At 51.5% G+C, this 15,859-nt stretch overlaps 1 protein-coding gene across 1 annotated transcript; it reads right to left on the minus strand.

Annotated features, from left to right (window-relative positions):
- Positions 1–358: 358 nt before the first annotated feature.
- On the minus strand, positions 359–14,828 carry LOC136142301 (nondiscriminating glutamyl-tRNA synthetase EARS2, mitochondrial-like). Its single transcript, XM_065900292.1, is given in 4 exon segments — positions 359–405; positions 6,361–7,389; positions 7,392–7,851; positions 14,721–14,828. Coding segments are annotated over 4 exon segments (1,644 nt in total).
- Between the last annotated feature and the right edge of the window lie 1,031 nt (positions 14,829–15,859).

A 15,859-nucleotide genomic window follows, 5' to 3' on the forward strand; every position in this document is an offset into this window, starting at 1 on the left:
AGGAGATGAGAGTGGTGGTCGGGGCCAGAAGACGGAAAGGGCCTAGTAGGCCATGGTGAGGACTTGGGCTCTCATTCTGCATGGGATGGGAGCTGGTGCAGGGTTTTGAGCAGAGGAGCGATGGGACCTAGCTTGTGTTTTCATACAGTCTCTCTGGCTGCTGTGCTGGAAGCAGACTGTAAGGTGGCAAGGTTTGGAAACGGGCTGACGCAGTCATTCAGGGGAGAGACGATGGCGGCTGGTCCCATTCGCTGGGCTGAACTGCGGAATTGGGAAACCTGCCTCTGGGATAACAGCAGGAATTGAGCAAGGTAGGTTTTCAAGGCTGGAGGTGGACAATTTTTTGGCAGTTTGGGGTTCAATTTTGCTTCCACCTCGTCTGGAGCTTGCCATATCTGTTCCACTCTAAGAAAGAGAGACAGAGTCAGAGAGAGACAGAGACACATAGAGACCTAGTCCTTCAGGTTTTTCTTAAGATAGGCAGACCCTAAAGGGAAGCTGCTGCTTAGGAATTCGGAGGATAAATATGAAACCCCTTCAGGGGTCTGGGTCCAAGGCCCTGGGTACCTGGTGTGGGGGGGGAGGGGGTATGGGGGTGTGGGTGTTGGTATCAGATTCCAGGCCTGGCAGGCAAGTAGGAAGCAAGGCTGACTGCTCTTTAATTGATGAGCTGCCTCAGTTTCCCCCTCAGCACCTGCTTGCTTCTGATGGCCATCTCTGGAAGCCTTCAGAACACAGAGGGTGAACAAAGTCCTCTCCTTCCCCCGCCCCCCCCCCCCCCCCCCGCATCAAATGACTCCACGGTACTTTGCCGGTGTGCCCTGAGCAGAAATCTGGGAAGACGCACCCCACCTCCCCTCCCAGTCTGTTGGCTGTGCCCTGGAGGAATTTAGGGAAGGGATCTGTAGGTGCACCTGGGCTGGAGCCTTTTTGGAGGGGGAGGAAGCAGCGTACTTTGGGAACTTCGGGTGGGAGTGGCAGCAAGACACCAGGGAAAGGGCTAGACGGGGAACTTTGCAACGGGGACCTTGCGTCCACTGCACAGACCGGGGACATCCAGAGTTTTGCAAAGGGTCCCGGACAGGTCGGTATTCGGAAGGCCGGGTTTCCGGTCCTGATTGCACCACCGTGGAGCTTGAGCAAGGCCCCGTCCCCTCTGGACGCCTCCCCCGAAGTAGAGGGTGGGCCCAGGTGACCTCCAAGGCCTTCCAACTCGAACCCGGGGGACCGCGGCTTAGCCAGAGGCCGGCTTCTCCCGCTGCGCTGAGCCAGCTCCGCATAGGGCGAGTTGAGCTCGGAGTCAGGGCTTTAATAATTCACGCGGTGGCGGCTCGCATTCCAAATACAAACGCGGCGGCCAAGCGCGGGAGGGCTGGGCGGGAGTGCCCGGGCTCCGCCGCGGGGCTGCGCTGCATGCGCCCGCCACCCTACGGTCAGTCTGCGCACTGCAGGCTGCTCTGCCCTTGACTCTGGGATTGGGGTCGGGGGTGAAGGTGCATACTTGTACCTGCAGTCCGTCCCTGACCATCTCTTGGTGATCCTTCCCCACACAGAGTCACAGAACGACTTTCCCCTTCCAGTTCCAGCTTTGGGGACTGCCCTTAAACCCCAGCAAGCCAGACCCCTCCTCCTTGGCCCTGCGTCTCAGGAGTTCCAGGCTTTGCAGTGCCTTCCTCGAAGGAAGCCCCCAACCAGTTCCAGGGAACCCCTCGCCCAGACAGATTTTCATGGGTCTTGGTCCCCGTTTCGCTCCTCTCTAGGCTCTTGGATCCTCTACTCTGACCCCACCCATGGGATCGATCAGACATCCCGAGAAGCTCCAGGATTCCTGCCTATGGGAACAATCTCAGGGCCCCAGGGCCGGGCCTTGGTTCTAGGGGCTCCTTCTGGAAGGCAGATGGCTCCCGCTGGCTAGCAAGGCGATAGAAAGCGTGGGCCATAAGACTGGCACCAGCGTGCTGATTTCAGTGACTCGAATCATTCAGCCCTAGGGGTGCCCTGTAGTAAACAAACATGTGAAGGACTGCTGCCTGTGCTGTTTATTACCGAAACATTTAAGCATCAACTCCTTCCTTCCACAAACCTTGAGTGCCTCTGCTGTGCCAGGGACATGGCTGGGTACTGGATACTGGGCCCGGGATTTAGATTCAAAGAGGTTCTGATCTTCTGGGACCTCTTGACAGCTCTGGCCCATCGCTCCTCTTCTGAAAGGGTCTCTTCCACGGGCTTCCAGGACACCACCTCTCCTGGCTTTCCTCTGACCTCAGTCCACTCCAAGTCTCCTGTGTAAAATTTTTTGCCCCTCAGTGCTCTGTTTTGGGCTCCTGGCCCTTTCTCTGTCCACACTCCGTCTCCATCAAGCTCATCCACACTCGGGACTTGAATTACCACTTGTGCGCAGACAAAGCCAATGGCTGTACCTCTACTCCCGACCTTTCCTCCATAGTAAGGTGGGCATCTGCACACAAGCATCCCCACGGCCAGCACCCACTCATCGTGTCCAAATCTGACTTGAGGATCTTTCCCAGCCCCGATGGGTTCCGTGGCCATCAGGATATAGTGGAAACTCCTTAGCATGAGCTACAAAGTCACTCATGACCCAGGTCCTGTCCCTTACCTCTCTCCCCAGCCTCCCATCCACACTCCGGCCGCTCAGGTCCTCACGTGGGCCACACACACTCTCTTTGTCCATGCTCTTCTCTCTGCCCGTCTCGCGGTTCATCAGCCTCTCCTGGCTCTTTGCTTTCCCAATTCATCTGAGCCCCCATTATGCATCAGTTCAATCCCTGTCTTCTAATACCTTCCAAACAATCCCATTCACCCCCCAGGTCCTGCTGCTGCGTCTACCTTGAGGATGCTAACCTAGCCATCCACCCTCTCCTGGAATATAATTCCTTCTCTACAAAGCTTATTTTAGTGACAAAGTGAACCTTGGTGACCTTAACAGAAATTGTTTGGTGGCATGATAGAGAAGGAAACCAGGTTGGAGTGAGTTGAGGAGTGAGGGGGGCACTAGGGAATCCTGGTTTCTCTCGCTACAAGGCTTTTGCAGACATTGTTTGTTGGAAATCTTTCTCTCTCATCCTTGCCTAGTTAACCTTTTTTTTTTTTTTTTTTTTTTTTTACATTGTGTGGCTTGCGGGATCTTCCCTGACTAGGGATTGAACCTGTGCCCCCTGCAGTGGAAGCTCCGAGTCCTAACCACTGGACCGCCAGGAAAGTCCCTAGTTAACTTCTAATACAGCGTCTCAGTGCAACCATCACTTCCTGAGGGAAGCCTTCCCTGACGTCCCTGATTCAGAGAAATTCGTCCAGCTACTCTTTCATTGCACCATGTCCTTACCTCTCCTTCAGAGTGTTTTTCTCCCTTACGATTCTTTATTTATTTGTGGGACTATAGTAGAATCAAAACCCATCACCCCGACCAGACTGGAAGATCATGAGAGCATGTTCTGATCTGTCTTTGTTCACCACGGTGTCCTGGCTGACACACAGTGGGGAGCTCAATGAATGTTTGTTGAATGAATGACAAGGGGGTGGTTAGTGACCTCAGTGAGAACAACTGAAGGGGCTGTGGCCATACTGCATGATGACTACATGAGGAATTTCAGAGGATGAGTACATTTGGGTTATGACTATGGAAGGGGTGGCTGAAGACGGGAGGAGGGGAAGGTCCCTGGTGATGAGAAGGCTGATGTGTGAAGAAGAGCCCGTTGCTTCCTGAAAGTCTTCACGGCCAAATATGGTGACAGATGGAGGCAGAGGTGCATAGAATGTTCCAGTTTGTCCTTGCTTTCCTCTGTTCTACACCCAGCTCTTCTTCCCAGCGGTGGCCCGGGGCCTCAGGCCCACCATCAGATGCTTGGTGATAGAACACAGAGGCAGCAGCTTCCATAGACTTCCCCACAACCTCGCCTTCTTTGCTGACCGAAGCAGCCAAACACACTTAGCTTCTCCAATTTTCCTGTAAGCTCTCACTTGTTCATCATACCAGCGCTTTGGGGAAACGCTTTAGGAACCCTTGCTCTGACCCTCCAACTCTCCCTTCTAGACCTCACTGCCCAGCATCTCCCACCATGTTGTGAGGTCTAATCTCCCTTCACGCCCATCATGACTCTGCTTCCCTGACTGAACTGTGACTGGTAGGTACACTTACGGCTGGGTTGCCCTCCTGGACACTGAAGTCACCCAAGGTGATGGTCTGGCTTTGGGGGAGAAGAGAGACTATGAGCCTGTGGCTGAGTCTCCAGTGACATGCGTAGGAGGCCGTTAGATGACAGCAACCAGGAGGGGAGGAGGACGGCAGAGGCACCTGGTGGCGTGAGTAGCTGAAGAGGAGGAGAATTTACACGCAGATGGCGTGTAATGAGAGGAGCATGGTGGAACGGGAAGGATGCTTACCCCTCTCCTACCTGCTGAGAGCCAGGGCTCAGGATGAGGTGAAGGGAACCTCCAGCTGGGCTTCCCTGGTGGCGCAGTGGTTGAGAGTCCGCCTGCCGTTGCAGGGGACACGGGTTCGAGCCCCGGTCCGGGAGGATCCCACATGCCGCGGAGCAACTGGGCCTGTGAGCCACAACTACTGAGCCTGCGCTCTGCAACAAGAGAGGCCGCGATAGTGAGAGGCCCGTGCACTGAGATGAAGAGTGGCCCCCTGCTTGCCACAACTAGAGAAAGCCCTCGCACAGAAACGAAGACCCAACACAGCCAAAAATAAATAAATTAATTAAAAAAAAAAAAGAGAGAGAGAACCTCCAGCTGACGGGGCCAGGCTGGGGAGCTTGATTTTATAGACCGGGAGTGGCTCAATAATACCGTGCTGAAACGCTTGGCCACTGATGTGCTGTGTGCCCTTGGGAAAGGTTTGTCCTCTCTGTCTCAGTTTCCCTATCTGTTCCATAAAATTATGGTGGTACCTTCCTCATAGGGCCGTTGAGGAAATTAAATGAATTAATACATGCAAAGGGCTAAGAACAGTACCTCCTTCGAGCAGTGCTTGACAACTAATACGTGCTCACTAAAACTTTTTTATTTTAAATTTCATTTGGCCCTCATCAAAATTTTGAGGGGTCAGTAGGGTTGGGATCATTACCCCCAGTTGAGGAATGTGATACCCAGGGAGGTGAGGGAGCTCGCCAAGACACCCAGTGAGTGAGGAAACAAGTAGGTAAAGCCCCCAGTCTCCCGATTTGCTGTTCACTACGCTCTTTGCCACAGCTCACTGCGTGAAGTGTTCTGAGAAGTGGTGCGTGAACAGGTCAGATGAGAAGCACTGCTTCATATGCCGGGAAATTCTCCTTTGCGTCCAATCACACCCTCGCAGAGCCCTCAATTCCAGCAACCTTGCCTGACAGTTTCCCAGACCGTTCCCCATCAGCCCCTCCAAGCTGAGGTCCATGTTTTCATTGTCTGCTTCCAGGTCCCTCCCCTGGTTGGTCCTGAGAGCTAGCTGGTGGAAGATTTAATCTGCCCCCGGTCTGACCCACTACATCCCATCGAGTTCCTGCTGAGCGCAACGTTCAGACAAACTAGTGATCTGATTAGCCTGGGCGCTGCCTGCTCTGGTCAGCCCCCTGTGACGCTAATAGAGGGGGAGGGAGATTAAATTAGCGATGATGCTGAGATGGTAGAGCTGCTGAAATGTATTTACAAATGGATTTTTAACATAAAAAATAAGGGGATTGGCACTGGCAATTAGGATATAATGAAGGCCCTTGTAGCTAGAACTACTGCTGAGAGGGCAATAAATTGAAGAATGAGAAACTCCCATACCAACAGACTCTGAGAGTAAGTATCTGGAGATATTCATACAACCAGTAATGACGAACTTTTCTTCATCTTGGTTTTGGTGGCCAACTAGTGGAGCAGACAAACAGAAAGCAGAAATGTCCCCAATATCACCTGTGTCCACTTAAGAGGACTGGTGTCCTCTTAAGAAGAGGGCGTTCGGACAAACAGAGAGATACCGAGGGCACATACAGAGGGAATACCATGTGAGGAGAGAGCAAAAGGGCAGCTGTCTGCAAGCCGAGGAGAGAGGCCTCAGGAGAAACGAAATCTGCCGATACCTTGATCTTGGACTGCCAGCTTCCAGAACTCTGAGAAAATCATTTCCTGCTGTTTAAGCCACCAGTCTGTGGTATTCTGTTGTGGCAGCCCGAGCAGACTAAAACACGAGCTGTGACTGTTCTGTGAACCAGCTCCTAACCTCTGCTGTGTACTGTGGTGTCAGAACCACATATGAGGCCTTCCTTTCCAGAGTCAGGGAGGTGAGAGGTGGCTGGCCGACACTGACCGACTGATTAGGACATGCCTGGCGTGGCGCCATAAATGCACCTGTGCACCCGGAGGCTCTGTGCCCACTCTTGGTTCCTTCCACGAGCTTCCGACAGGGTCCAGACCCCTGCTCCCCCTGTCTGAGGGCAGGTCCCGCAACTACGGTTCCCACGGCCACCTCCGCTGTCCTGCACACCTTCTCTCCATCTGGAAAGCACCTTCTGTATTCGTTCCCGCACTTCCTTTGGAGCTTCATCGCGTTACTGTGTTTGGTGCCTTCCAGACTTTCTGGCAGCTTCTTCAGTTCTCCGTTCAGCATGTCCTGAATTAAGTTCCCACCGGATCCTTCTAAAAGCCCCGGCACATGCTTGGCGATGACGTCCACCCTCTCTGAGACGGCACCCAGCTGCGCTCGACCCACGGCAGGGCGAGTCCACAGGTAGGAGTGCGCTGGGGAGACCGAATCCTGCAGGCGGCAAATGTGCCCCTGTCTCAGCAGGACGATCCTCTCCACGTAGGCTGCGTCCAGCACACGCCTGTCTTGCAGCTGGCTCCCGAAAGCCTCTTCCGCGAGGGCCTGCAGCTTCCCCACCAGTTGGCGTCTCTGGGTCTCATCGCTCACCAGCTGGCGGAGGTGCAGCCTGTTGAATTCTGGGAGCTTTTCCGGGTCCAGCAGGGCTGAGTGGCAGGTGATCCGGGTCAGGTTAGACTGTGTGATCAGCTCTGGCAAGGCCCTCCCCATCTGGTTCTCTGCAAACCCTGAGCCGCAGTTGGTGATGATGTCAAGCAGGGCATCGGCAGGAAGCCGCCGGCAGCAAATGTCCCCTTGTCTCTTGGACAGCTTGCTGCCATCCCTGTTGAGAAGCAGGGGCAGGTGGGCAAAGCGCGGGGGCTGCCAGCCCAGGGCCTGGTGGAGGAGCAGGTGCTTAGAGGTGGGGACCAGCCACTCGGAGCCCCGCAGCAAGCGGCTGATGCCCATGTGGTGGTCGATCACCACGCAGGCCGGGTGGTACGTGGGGAAGCCATCACTCTTCAGGATGACCGGGTCCCCCTCCATGCTGGCCACCTCGTGCGGATTCCAGCCATACACCAAGTCCTGGAAGGCTGGTGTCTCCCCTCCGGGCAGAAGTGGGTGGCATGCTTGGGGTCTTTGGCCAGCTTCTGGGCCACCTGCGCCTGGCTCAGGCTCCGGCACTGATTGTCATACTGGCGAGTCTGATGGTTCCTCAGGGCCTCCCTCTTCAGCAGAGCTTCGGTAGCATGCGTGTAGAGCGCAAGTCGCTGAGATTCCAGGTAGGGCCCTGCAGGACCTCCCCGGCGGGGGCTCTTGTCAGGGGGGACGCCTGCCCACTCCAGCATGTCCTCAACATTCTCTGCTGCCCCAAGCACAAGGCAGGTCTGATCCATGTCCTCCAGCCTCAGGTGCTTCTTGGCAAAGACGTAGTTGTACAAGGCAGTGTGGAGGCCGCCCAGGTGCAAGAAGCTTGTGGGGCTGGGGGCGAACCGCACTCGCACAGCAGCCCTGGAATCGGTGCCCAGGCTGGCCTCGCACCCCGTCCCAGGGGTGGCCCAAGGCCACTGGGGGCCTCCGGGGATGCAGCAACCTCTTCAGGAGCACCGCCACGTTGGGATAGAATTGCACACGTGGGCTTCTCGGTGCATCACTTCCGGGGACCAAGAGTCGTTTTTATGTTCTAGATACTAGACCCCTATCAGATATATGATTTGCAATTCTTTTTTCCCAGTCTGAGGGCTGTCTTTTCACTTTCTTGGTAGTGTCCTCTGATGCACAAAAAGTTGTCATTTTGATAAAGTCCAACTTATTTCTTTTTTCTTCTGTTGCTTGTGCTTTTGACGCCATCGTACTGATTCTTAAGGCAGTGGTTCTTGATTGTTCCTGTCCTCTGACCACCCGAGCCCTATCCCCAGTCATTCTCTTGAAGGTTCTTGATCCCAAGCAAAGAAACTAGAAACATTTTCTGAGAACACATTGATACGCCCTCAAGTATTCTCTTATGATATTGCTAATGTATGGGAAGTTGTGAGGCCAGACCTAATCACAATGGGTGGAGGGAGGCTGTAACAAGTTGTATTTCCATAGGTCTGCAACACAGATACACTCAAATATTTCCGTTAGTCATTGTAGGTTGTAATGATACCACGGAAGAAATGTGACCTTCGCAGTGACTGAACAATACAAAGATGAGGCATTTTCAAATGACTCTAGCATTAATGGTGGCACGTATGACGGTTCTGATGAAAGCACTAAGGGCAAAAGTAATATTGGTAATGACAATAACTGATATGAAAACTCTGGGTCCCACCAAGACCAGTCCTAGATCGAGAACCCGTACTCTGTATTTCTCTCTGTCTCTTCTCCATGTCTTTGACACCGTTCCTCACTTCATCTTTACATGCTCAGTCCCCCTCAGCCTTTAAAGACCAGCTCACCTCTATGAAGCTTGCCCTGATGTCCCGAACCCTTAATCTCCAGAAGTAGCCAGATGGAGTGATGACTTGGGGGGAAAGCCAGGGCTCAGGACGAGGAGGTGGAGAGCCTCACGTTGAGACAGCCAGGCTGAAGACTCTATAGACTAGGAGCGGCCAAATAGTGTGACGGTGAAACGCTTAGCCACTAACATGTTGGCTGACCTTGGGAAAGTTTTTTGTCTTCTCTCAGTTTCCCCCCCATCTGTTCAATGAGATTACGACAGTACCTAATTCACAGGACCGTTAAGGAGCTTAAATGAGTTAACACCTGCGAAGGACTAAGAACAGTAGTCCCTTAGAGCAATACTTGACAAGTAATGCACACTTACTAAAGGTTTTATCTATTTCTAAACTTCATTTGGTTAAAATCTCAGGCTCCTGCCATAAGAAACCCAGGGGCATGTCTCATGAGCCTCAGGTTACACCCAAAACGGACTTCTCGTAAATGCTATGATCTGCACAGAGCAGAATGGAATATGGTAGGGAGCAGAGACTCGTGGACTGATGCAGTGTCTCTAGTAATATTTTAATTTAAAACCTGGAGCAGGCATAATTTAAAAAATCTACTGATAAGCCATTAGAATTAATGAGCAATGTTATTTTATATACTAGTAACAAACAAACAGGAAAAGATTTTAATGATACCATTTACAGTAGCAACAAAAAACCCATTAATTATGCAGGATTTAATATAAAAATAGATGCACAAGATTTCTACACTGAATATGACAGAACGTTGCTAATGAATTAAAGACAATCTAGAGGAATGGAGATATATATCACGTTCATGGATTGGAAGGATCAATATTGTTAAGAAGTTCTCCCCAAATTGATCTATAGACACAATGTGATTGCAATACAAAATCACAGTAGGCCGTGTGTGTATTTGTGCATTGACAATCTGATTATCAAATTTATATGGAAATACAAAGGGCTGAAAATAGTTAAGATAATCCTGAAGAAGAACAAAGCGAAGGGCACTTACATCACCATATATCAAGACTTGTAGGGGCTTCCCTGGTGGCGCAGTGGTTGGGAGTCCGCCTGCCGATGCGGGGGACGCGGGTTCGTGCCCCGGTGTGGGAGGATCCCACGTGGCGCGGAGCGGCTGGGCCCGTGAGCCATGGCCGCTGAGCCTGCGCGTCCGGAGCCTGTGCTCCGCAACGGGAGAGACCACGACAGCGAGAGGCCCGCGTACCTCAAAAAAAAAAAAAAAAAAAGACTTGTAAAGCCATAGTAATTACGTTGATGTGTTATTGGCACAGGGATATGAAAAAACAGAAGAAAACAAAAAAAAAAAACCAACTGAGCAATGGAATAGAGAGTCTAGAAACTGACCCAACACATGTCACTTGATTTATGTCAAAGATAATACTGAAGTGCGTTGGCGAAAGGATGGCCTTTTTGGTAAATGGCCATCTGGATATCCACATGGGAAAATACGTATTTGGATCCCACCTCACGCCATATGCAAAAACTGCTTCCAGATGTATTAATAACCAAATGTGAAAGATAAATCAACACATCTTATAGGAGATAAAACAAGATAATATCTGCAGGACTTTAGGTAAAGATTTCTTAACTAGACACAAGAGACACTACAATGGAAAAAATCAATAAAACGGACTACATTAAAATCAATAATTTCTGTAATTAAAATACATCATAAAGAGAAAACACAAGTGAAAATGCATGCCACAGAGTGGGGGATAATTGAAATATATGGAAATGACAAAGGAGTCATGTTAAGAAATGTATAATGAAGGTCTACAAATAATGAGAAAGACGATCTAATAGAAAACTGAGTAAAAGACTCAGAGACACTTCACGAAGAAGACATCAAAAGGTCCATACGTATATGAAATGGGCTCATCTTGACTGATCATTGTAAAATGCAAACCAAAACATCTATGTGATACCACCACATATCCAGCAGAATGAATCAAATGAGGAAGGTCTACAATACAATTTTGATGGGTATCTGGGGCAGCGGGCACGCTCATACGTTGTCGGCGGGAGACCGCTTGGTTCACCTGTGGTTACCAGCCGGTCCCTTCCCCAGAAAAAAAAAAAGCCACACTCAAAATAGGAGTCAGCTATCTCCCAGGCCACTGAGTTAGACTCAGGGCCTCAGTTCCCGGCCCAGTTTTGGAAGGTAATCCCGAAGTCTTTCTAAGGGCAACACTCTGTCTCCTCCCATCGCCACGTCCCTGCCCGCTGCCACCACAGACAGATGCCAAGTGGAGCAGAAGGGCAGAGTCCTTGGAGAACACCTTAGGGATTTTGCGTGGCATGGGCCAAGTGATTGCACCACATGCTTTCCAACCACTGGATCTGGGCGATCAGCCTACAGTTGTCCACAAGCAATCACCCCATTACAGGAAGGCTGGCTTTTACTACCTGTACTCAGAAACACCTAAGACACCACCCCACATCTAAAGGAACACCAGGTCTTCCAGGACACCTTCTGTGGTGCCAGCCATCATCTCAGGGTCCCCAATCCCAGGCTTTGCCTAGCAGACGAGACATCCAAATGGGAGACTGGGCAAATTGGTCTCATCCCTCTGCCCAGCTGCCTCTATTGACCTTGCTGGAGACTCAAGAATGAGTTTCTGAGCTCATTTCAAATGAGAGAGGTCACCCTCTGCCTCTAGCTTACTCCACTTTTCTGCCTGGACTCAGTTTTCCACTGCTGTGTTGCTTCTTGTGACCCCACTTGCTTAGAACCAGCCTGTACACCATGTTCTTATGAGCAGCTTCCATAAGCCAAGGAGGAGACAAAGGCTTCCTAGGTAGAAGGCTGTGGTGCGAGAGGGAGTGTCCAGTACTGCTCAGGTCACTGAGCCAGTCGGCCTACCGTGCAGCAAGCACCTTGAGGGGAACAGGCATGTCATACTTTCACATTGCTCAGGACCTCAGGACTCCCCTCCCCAACTTGTTACCAATCCACCAACTTCTAAACGTGTAACCCCGTGATAGGCCCATTTATAACCTCACCGTTCTTCTCAGATTGGAAGCTAGGCACTACTTCTTGAGCTCTGCCCATGATTTGAACCTATTTGTTCATGAAATTGCCAATGGGGAAAATATCAAATGATAAGAGGAGAGGGCTGGGGTCCTAAGAAACACTCACATTTGAGGGACCCACAGAGAAAGGAAAGCCCACAGAGGAGAGGAAGAAGGAGTAGCCAGAGAGGTAGGAGGCATATCAGGAACACGTAGGGGTCATGGAAGCTAAGGGAAGAGTGTTTCCAGAAGAAGAGAGTCATCAGCTGTGCGAAGTAAGATGAAAACGAGAGTGGCCCTTGGGTTTGGCAAGGTGGACGTCATTGAAGGCCTCAACAAGACGAGTTTTGGTGGAGCCGTGGGTTTGTCAGCCAGATTGGAGAGATTTGGGGAAAGAAGGGAAGGAGCAGAAGTGGGGAAAAGGAGCATAAGCTTGTCTTTGGAGGAGTTTTGCTATAAAAAGGAGCAGAGCCAAGGGCGGTAGCTGGAGGCGCGTGGAGTCAAGGAAAGGATACTTTGGTAAGGATATAAGCAACAAGGTTGCCTTGGCTGGTGTGAAGAGGCCAGGAACCATGACTAATGATTGGGCAGACTGTACTTTAAAAGCCATTCATGCATTATCTCATTTGATCCTCACTACAATCCTGTGAGCTTGGTAGATGCTATTATTAGCCCAAGTTTACAGCTGAGGGAATACAGGCTTGGACCTACCTTAGGTTACTGAGCTAATAAGGGGCAGAGCTGGTTCTGATCCCATGCAGGTAACCCCAGGGCTTGTGCTGTTAGCCAGCTTATGGCACTGCCTCCCAGAGAAGAGGGAAAGGGTGGAAAGACAAGGGAAGAAAGGGGGAGAGCGGGTCAGTTATGTGCTGGGAGGCTGGAGGTCATGGGATCCAGAGTCCTGGGGAAGGGCCAACCTGGGATGGAGAGGGGAGGACCTGTGGCGCATGGACTTAGTTGCTCTGTGGCATGTGGGATCTTCCCGGACCAGGGCTCAAACCCATGTCCCCTGCATTGGCAGGCGGATTCTTAACCACTGCTGCCACAGGGAAGCCATCTGGAGGGATGTAGAGGAGAGCAAGGTCCAAGGTATGATGGGACTTCTCCCATTTAGGCCTTAATTTTGGGGGGGGTTATTAAGACATTTTTTTATCTGCTCAGAGTGAGGAGGAGGGAGGTGAAATGGGAGCTTACACAGACGGTGGAAGTTCAGAAAACTTTCCATGGGGCATTTAAAAAACTGTGCTAGGTACAAGGAGAAAGATTGCTGTGATCCAGGTGGTGGCGAGGGCCCAGCCGAGGCAGAAAATCCTCAACTTGGGGTGTCCCTAACCTTCAGGCTGCGGGATGAGCAGGCAGGAGGTGGGTTCAATCCAGGGTTGAGGTTTGGCAGGGTGAGAGCAGTAGGGGCCAATGGATCGAGAGCATGGAAGGGATTGGTGAGAGGGTAGACCATGAGAGCTGGGGTGGCTAGAGAAAACAGAAGCTCCGTGCCAATAGTAGTCATGGTGATGTTCGTAGTGATGGGGATGATGATGGTGATGATGATGATGGCAACCTTTTATTGTTTAAGATCTGCCAACACGGTGCTAACTTCTTTTTTAAAATGTATTTATTTTGGCTGCACTGGGTCTTAGTTGCAGCACGCGGGATCTTCGTTGTGGCATGCGGGGTCTTCTTTTTAGTTGTGGCATGCTGATTTCCTAGCTGAGGCATGCAGACTTCTTAGTTGTGGCATGTGGACTCCTAGTTGCGGCATGCAGACTCTTAGTCACGGCACGCGTGCGGGATCTAGTTCCCCGACCAGGGATTGAACCCGGGGCCCCTGCACCGGGAGCACGGCGTCCTACTCACTGGACCACCAGGGAAGTGCTAACTTTTTTATATACATTCGCTCATTAATTCTCACAATAGCCCTATGATGAGGGTACCATTTGCTCCATTTTATACGTGAGGAAGCTGAGGTGGAGTGAGGTTAAATGGCTGTTTAAAGACATATAGCTAGGAAGTGGCCAAGTCTGATTTCAAACCCAGGACTATTTGACTCCACAAGGTGAATGGGAGGAAACGGAAAGTCTCTGTGGGCCTGTAGATGAGGCTGCCTTAGGATAACCCAGGGGGAGCAGGAGTTAGTTTTCTTTTTTCTGTAAGCAGCCTGGTTCTGTGGGCAGAGGACGGTGCTGGGAGATAGGGGACCGGAGCTTAACTCCAGCTCTGCCGTCGACTCACTGAAGGACCATGTGTCAAACCAACACAGTGTAGATCTTAAACTTACACAATGTTATATGTCAAAAAAAAAAAAAAAAAACCCAAGCCAAAAACAACAGAGAAGTCTCTGGGAGCTAAGGGCAGTCCTCAGCTATAGCCAGCTTCAGAGCCTCCTCTCCTAAGACCACGGAGAGGTCTTAATCAGGGCAGTGGTGTGATCTGATTTATGTTTGCAAAGCTCACCACGGCAGCTGTGGAGAGGATGGACCAAAAAGGGGCTTTGGATGGAGCTGTTTGTAGTGCTGGTAAATTCCAGGTTGAAAGGTGATGAAGAGCCCGGGAATTCCCCACTCAGGAGCGCTCAGGCTGCCTGATCATGCTGGGGAATACCCTTTTCTGTGGCCAGGGAGCCTCTAGCAGACAAAGAGTCGTGGGGGCTTTTGATGGCCTTCCCCATTGCCAGGGCATGCAGGTAGGCAGTAGCTTCCCGTTCCCGGGCCACTGAAGGGTCTGAGATCCATTTTCCAGATGGAGAGCTCCATAGACTCTGGAACTTCCTGAAGTTGCCACCTGGCCCCTGCCTGCTCGAGTGCAAGTATAGGTTTTAAGGCCAGGGGAGGACTTTCCGAATCCAGCTGTTCCAGGAATGTCCATGATGCCATGATAAGTAAGGGTCCTTATCCTGGGGTGGAAGTCCCCCCTGGGCCAGACAAGGAAGCCCAGCAGTTCCTGGGATGTCTCACCACATCACAGGGCAGTTGGGGAGGAGTAAGGGAGGTGGTGCATCTGCCCTCCTCGCTACCCTTTCCGTGGCCCAGGCTGGGAGTGGACACAGAGCCATAGAAGGCCATGGTCCCATGTCTCTGGTGTTTGCAAGCTTCTTCCTGCTTGAAGCCAGGGATAAGGAATGGCACACTTTGGGGCTTCCCTGGTGGCGCAGTGGTTGAGAGTCCGCCTGCCGATGCAGGAGACACGGGTTCGTGCCCCGGTCCGGGAAGATCCCACATGCCGCGGAGCGGCTGGGCCCACGAGCCATGGCCGCTGAGCCTGCGTGTCCGGAGCCTGTGCTCCGCAACGGGAGAGGCCACGACAGTGAGAGGCCCGCGTACCGCAAAAAAAAAAAAAAAAAAAAAAAAAAAAAGTTTAAAAGGAATGGCACACTTGCATCCCTCCTCAGACCTTCTGCGGTCCGCCGACCAGGCACAGCTCTCACCCATATGACCCCTCAGGGTAGCGGTGAGACACGATTCAAAGCACCACCCAGTTCCCAGGACTCCTGCTGGTCTTTAGTCTAGAGGCAAAGGACATCCACAGACTGACTCCATCTCCTGTGGCTCTTGATCTTGATGTCGGTTCTGAATCTCCTGCCATCAACTGTACCATCTGCTACTGCTCTTTGTGGCAGAGCCATCTACAGACTTCTGGGTCATTCTCCTTCACTCCTTGGAAACTGTAGTTCCTGGCTCACCGTCACTCTCTCTAACACTATTCCTCCAGTAATCTTTGCTGATTCTAATATCCACATACCTGATTCTTCCAACACCGTTGTTTCTCCTTACCTTGAACTTCTGACCAAACGATCTTGTATCCGCCAGGATCTATTCAGGAGACAAAAACATGCCAGATATTTGAACAGAGAATTGTGATTTAGGGAAAAGTTGTTAACTGGGTAACTTAAAGGGTAAAAAGAGAACATAAAGGCATCATGGGAGCGACTGCGGGAAGCAGCTCCCACCACTGGGCTAAGGGAACAGAGGAGAACACTGCAGCTTGGAAACTTATAAGAGGGGCCCTGTAAACCTGGATCAGGACTTCTGAGGATGTGGTGCAGATGGCTGGTGCTGGTGTCTCTGAGCGTGGAAGAGGGGCCCATGAGGTGGGA

This window comes from Phocoena phocoena, chromosome X (assembly GCF_963924675.1).
Source record: "Phocoena phocoena chromosome X, mPhoPho1.1, whole genome shotgun sequence".
Classification (NCBI taxonomy): domain Eukaryota; kingdom Metazoa; phylum Chordata; class Mammalia; order Artiodactyla; family Phocoenidae; genus Phocoena; species Phocoena phocoena.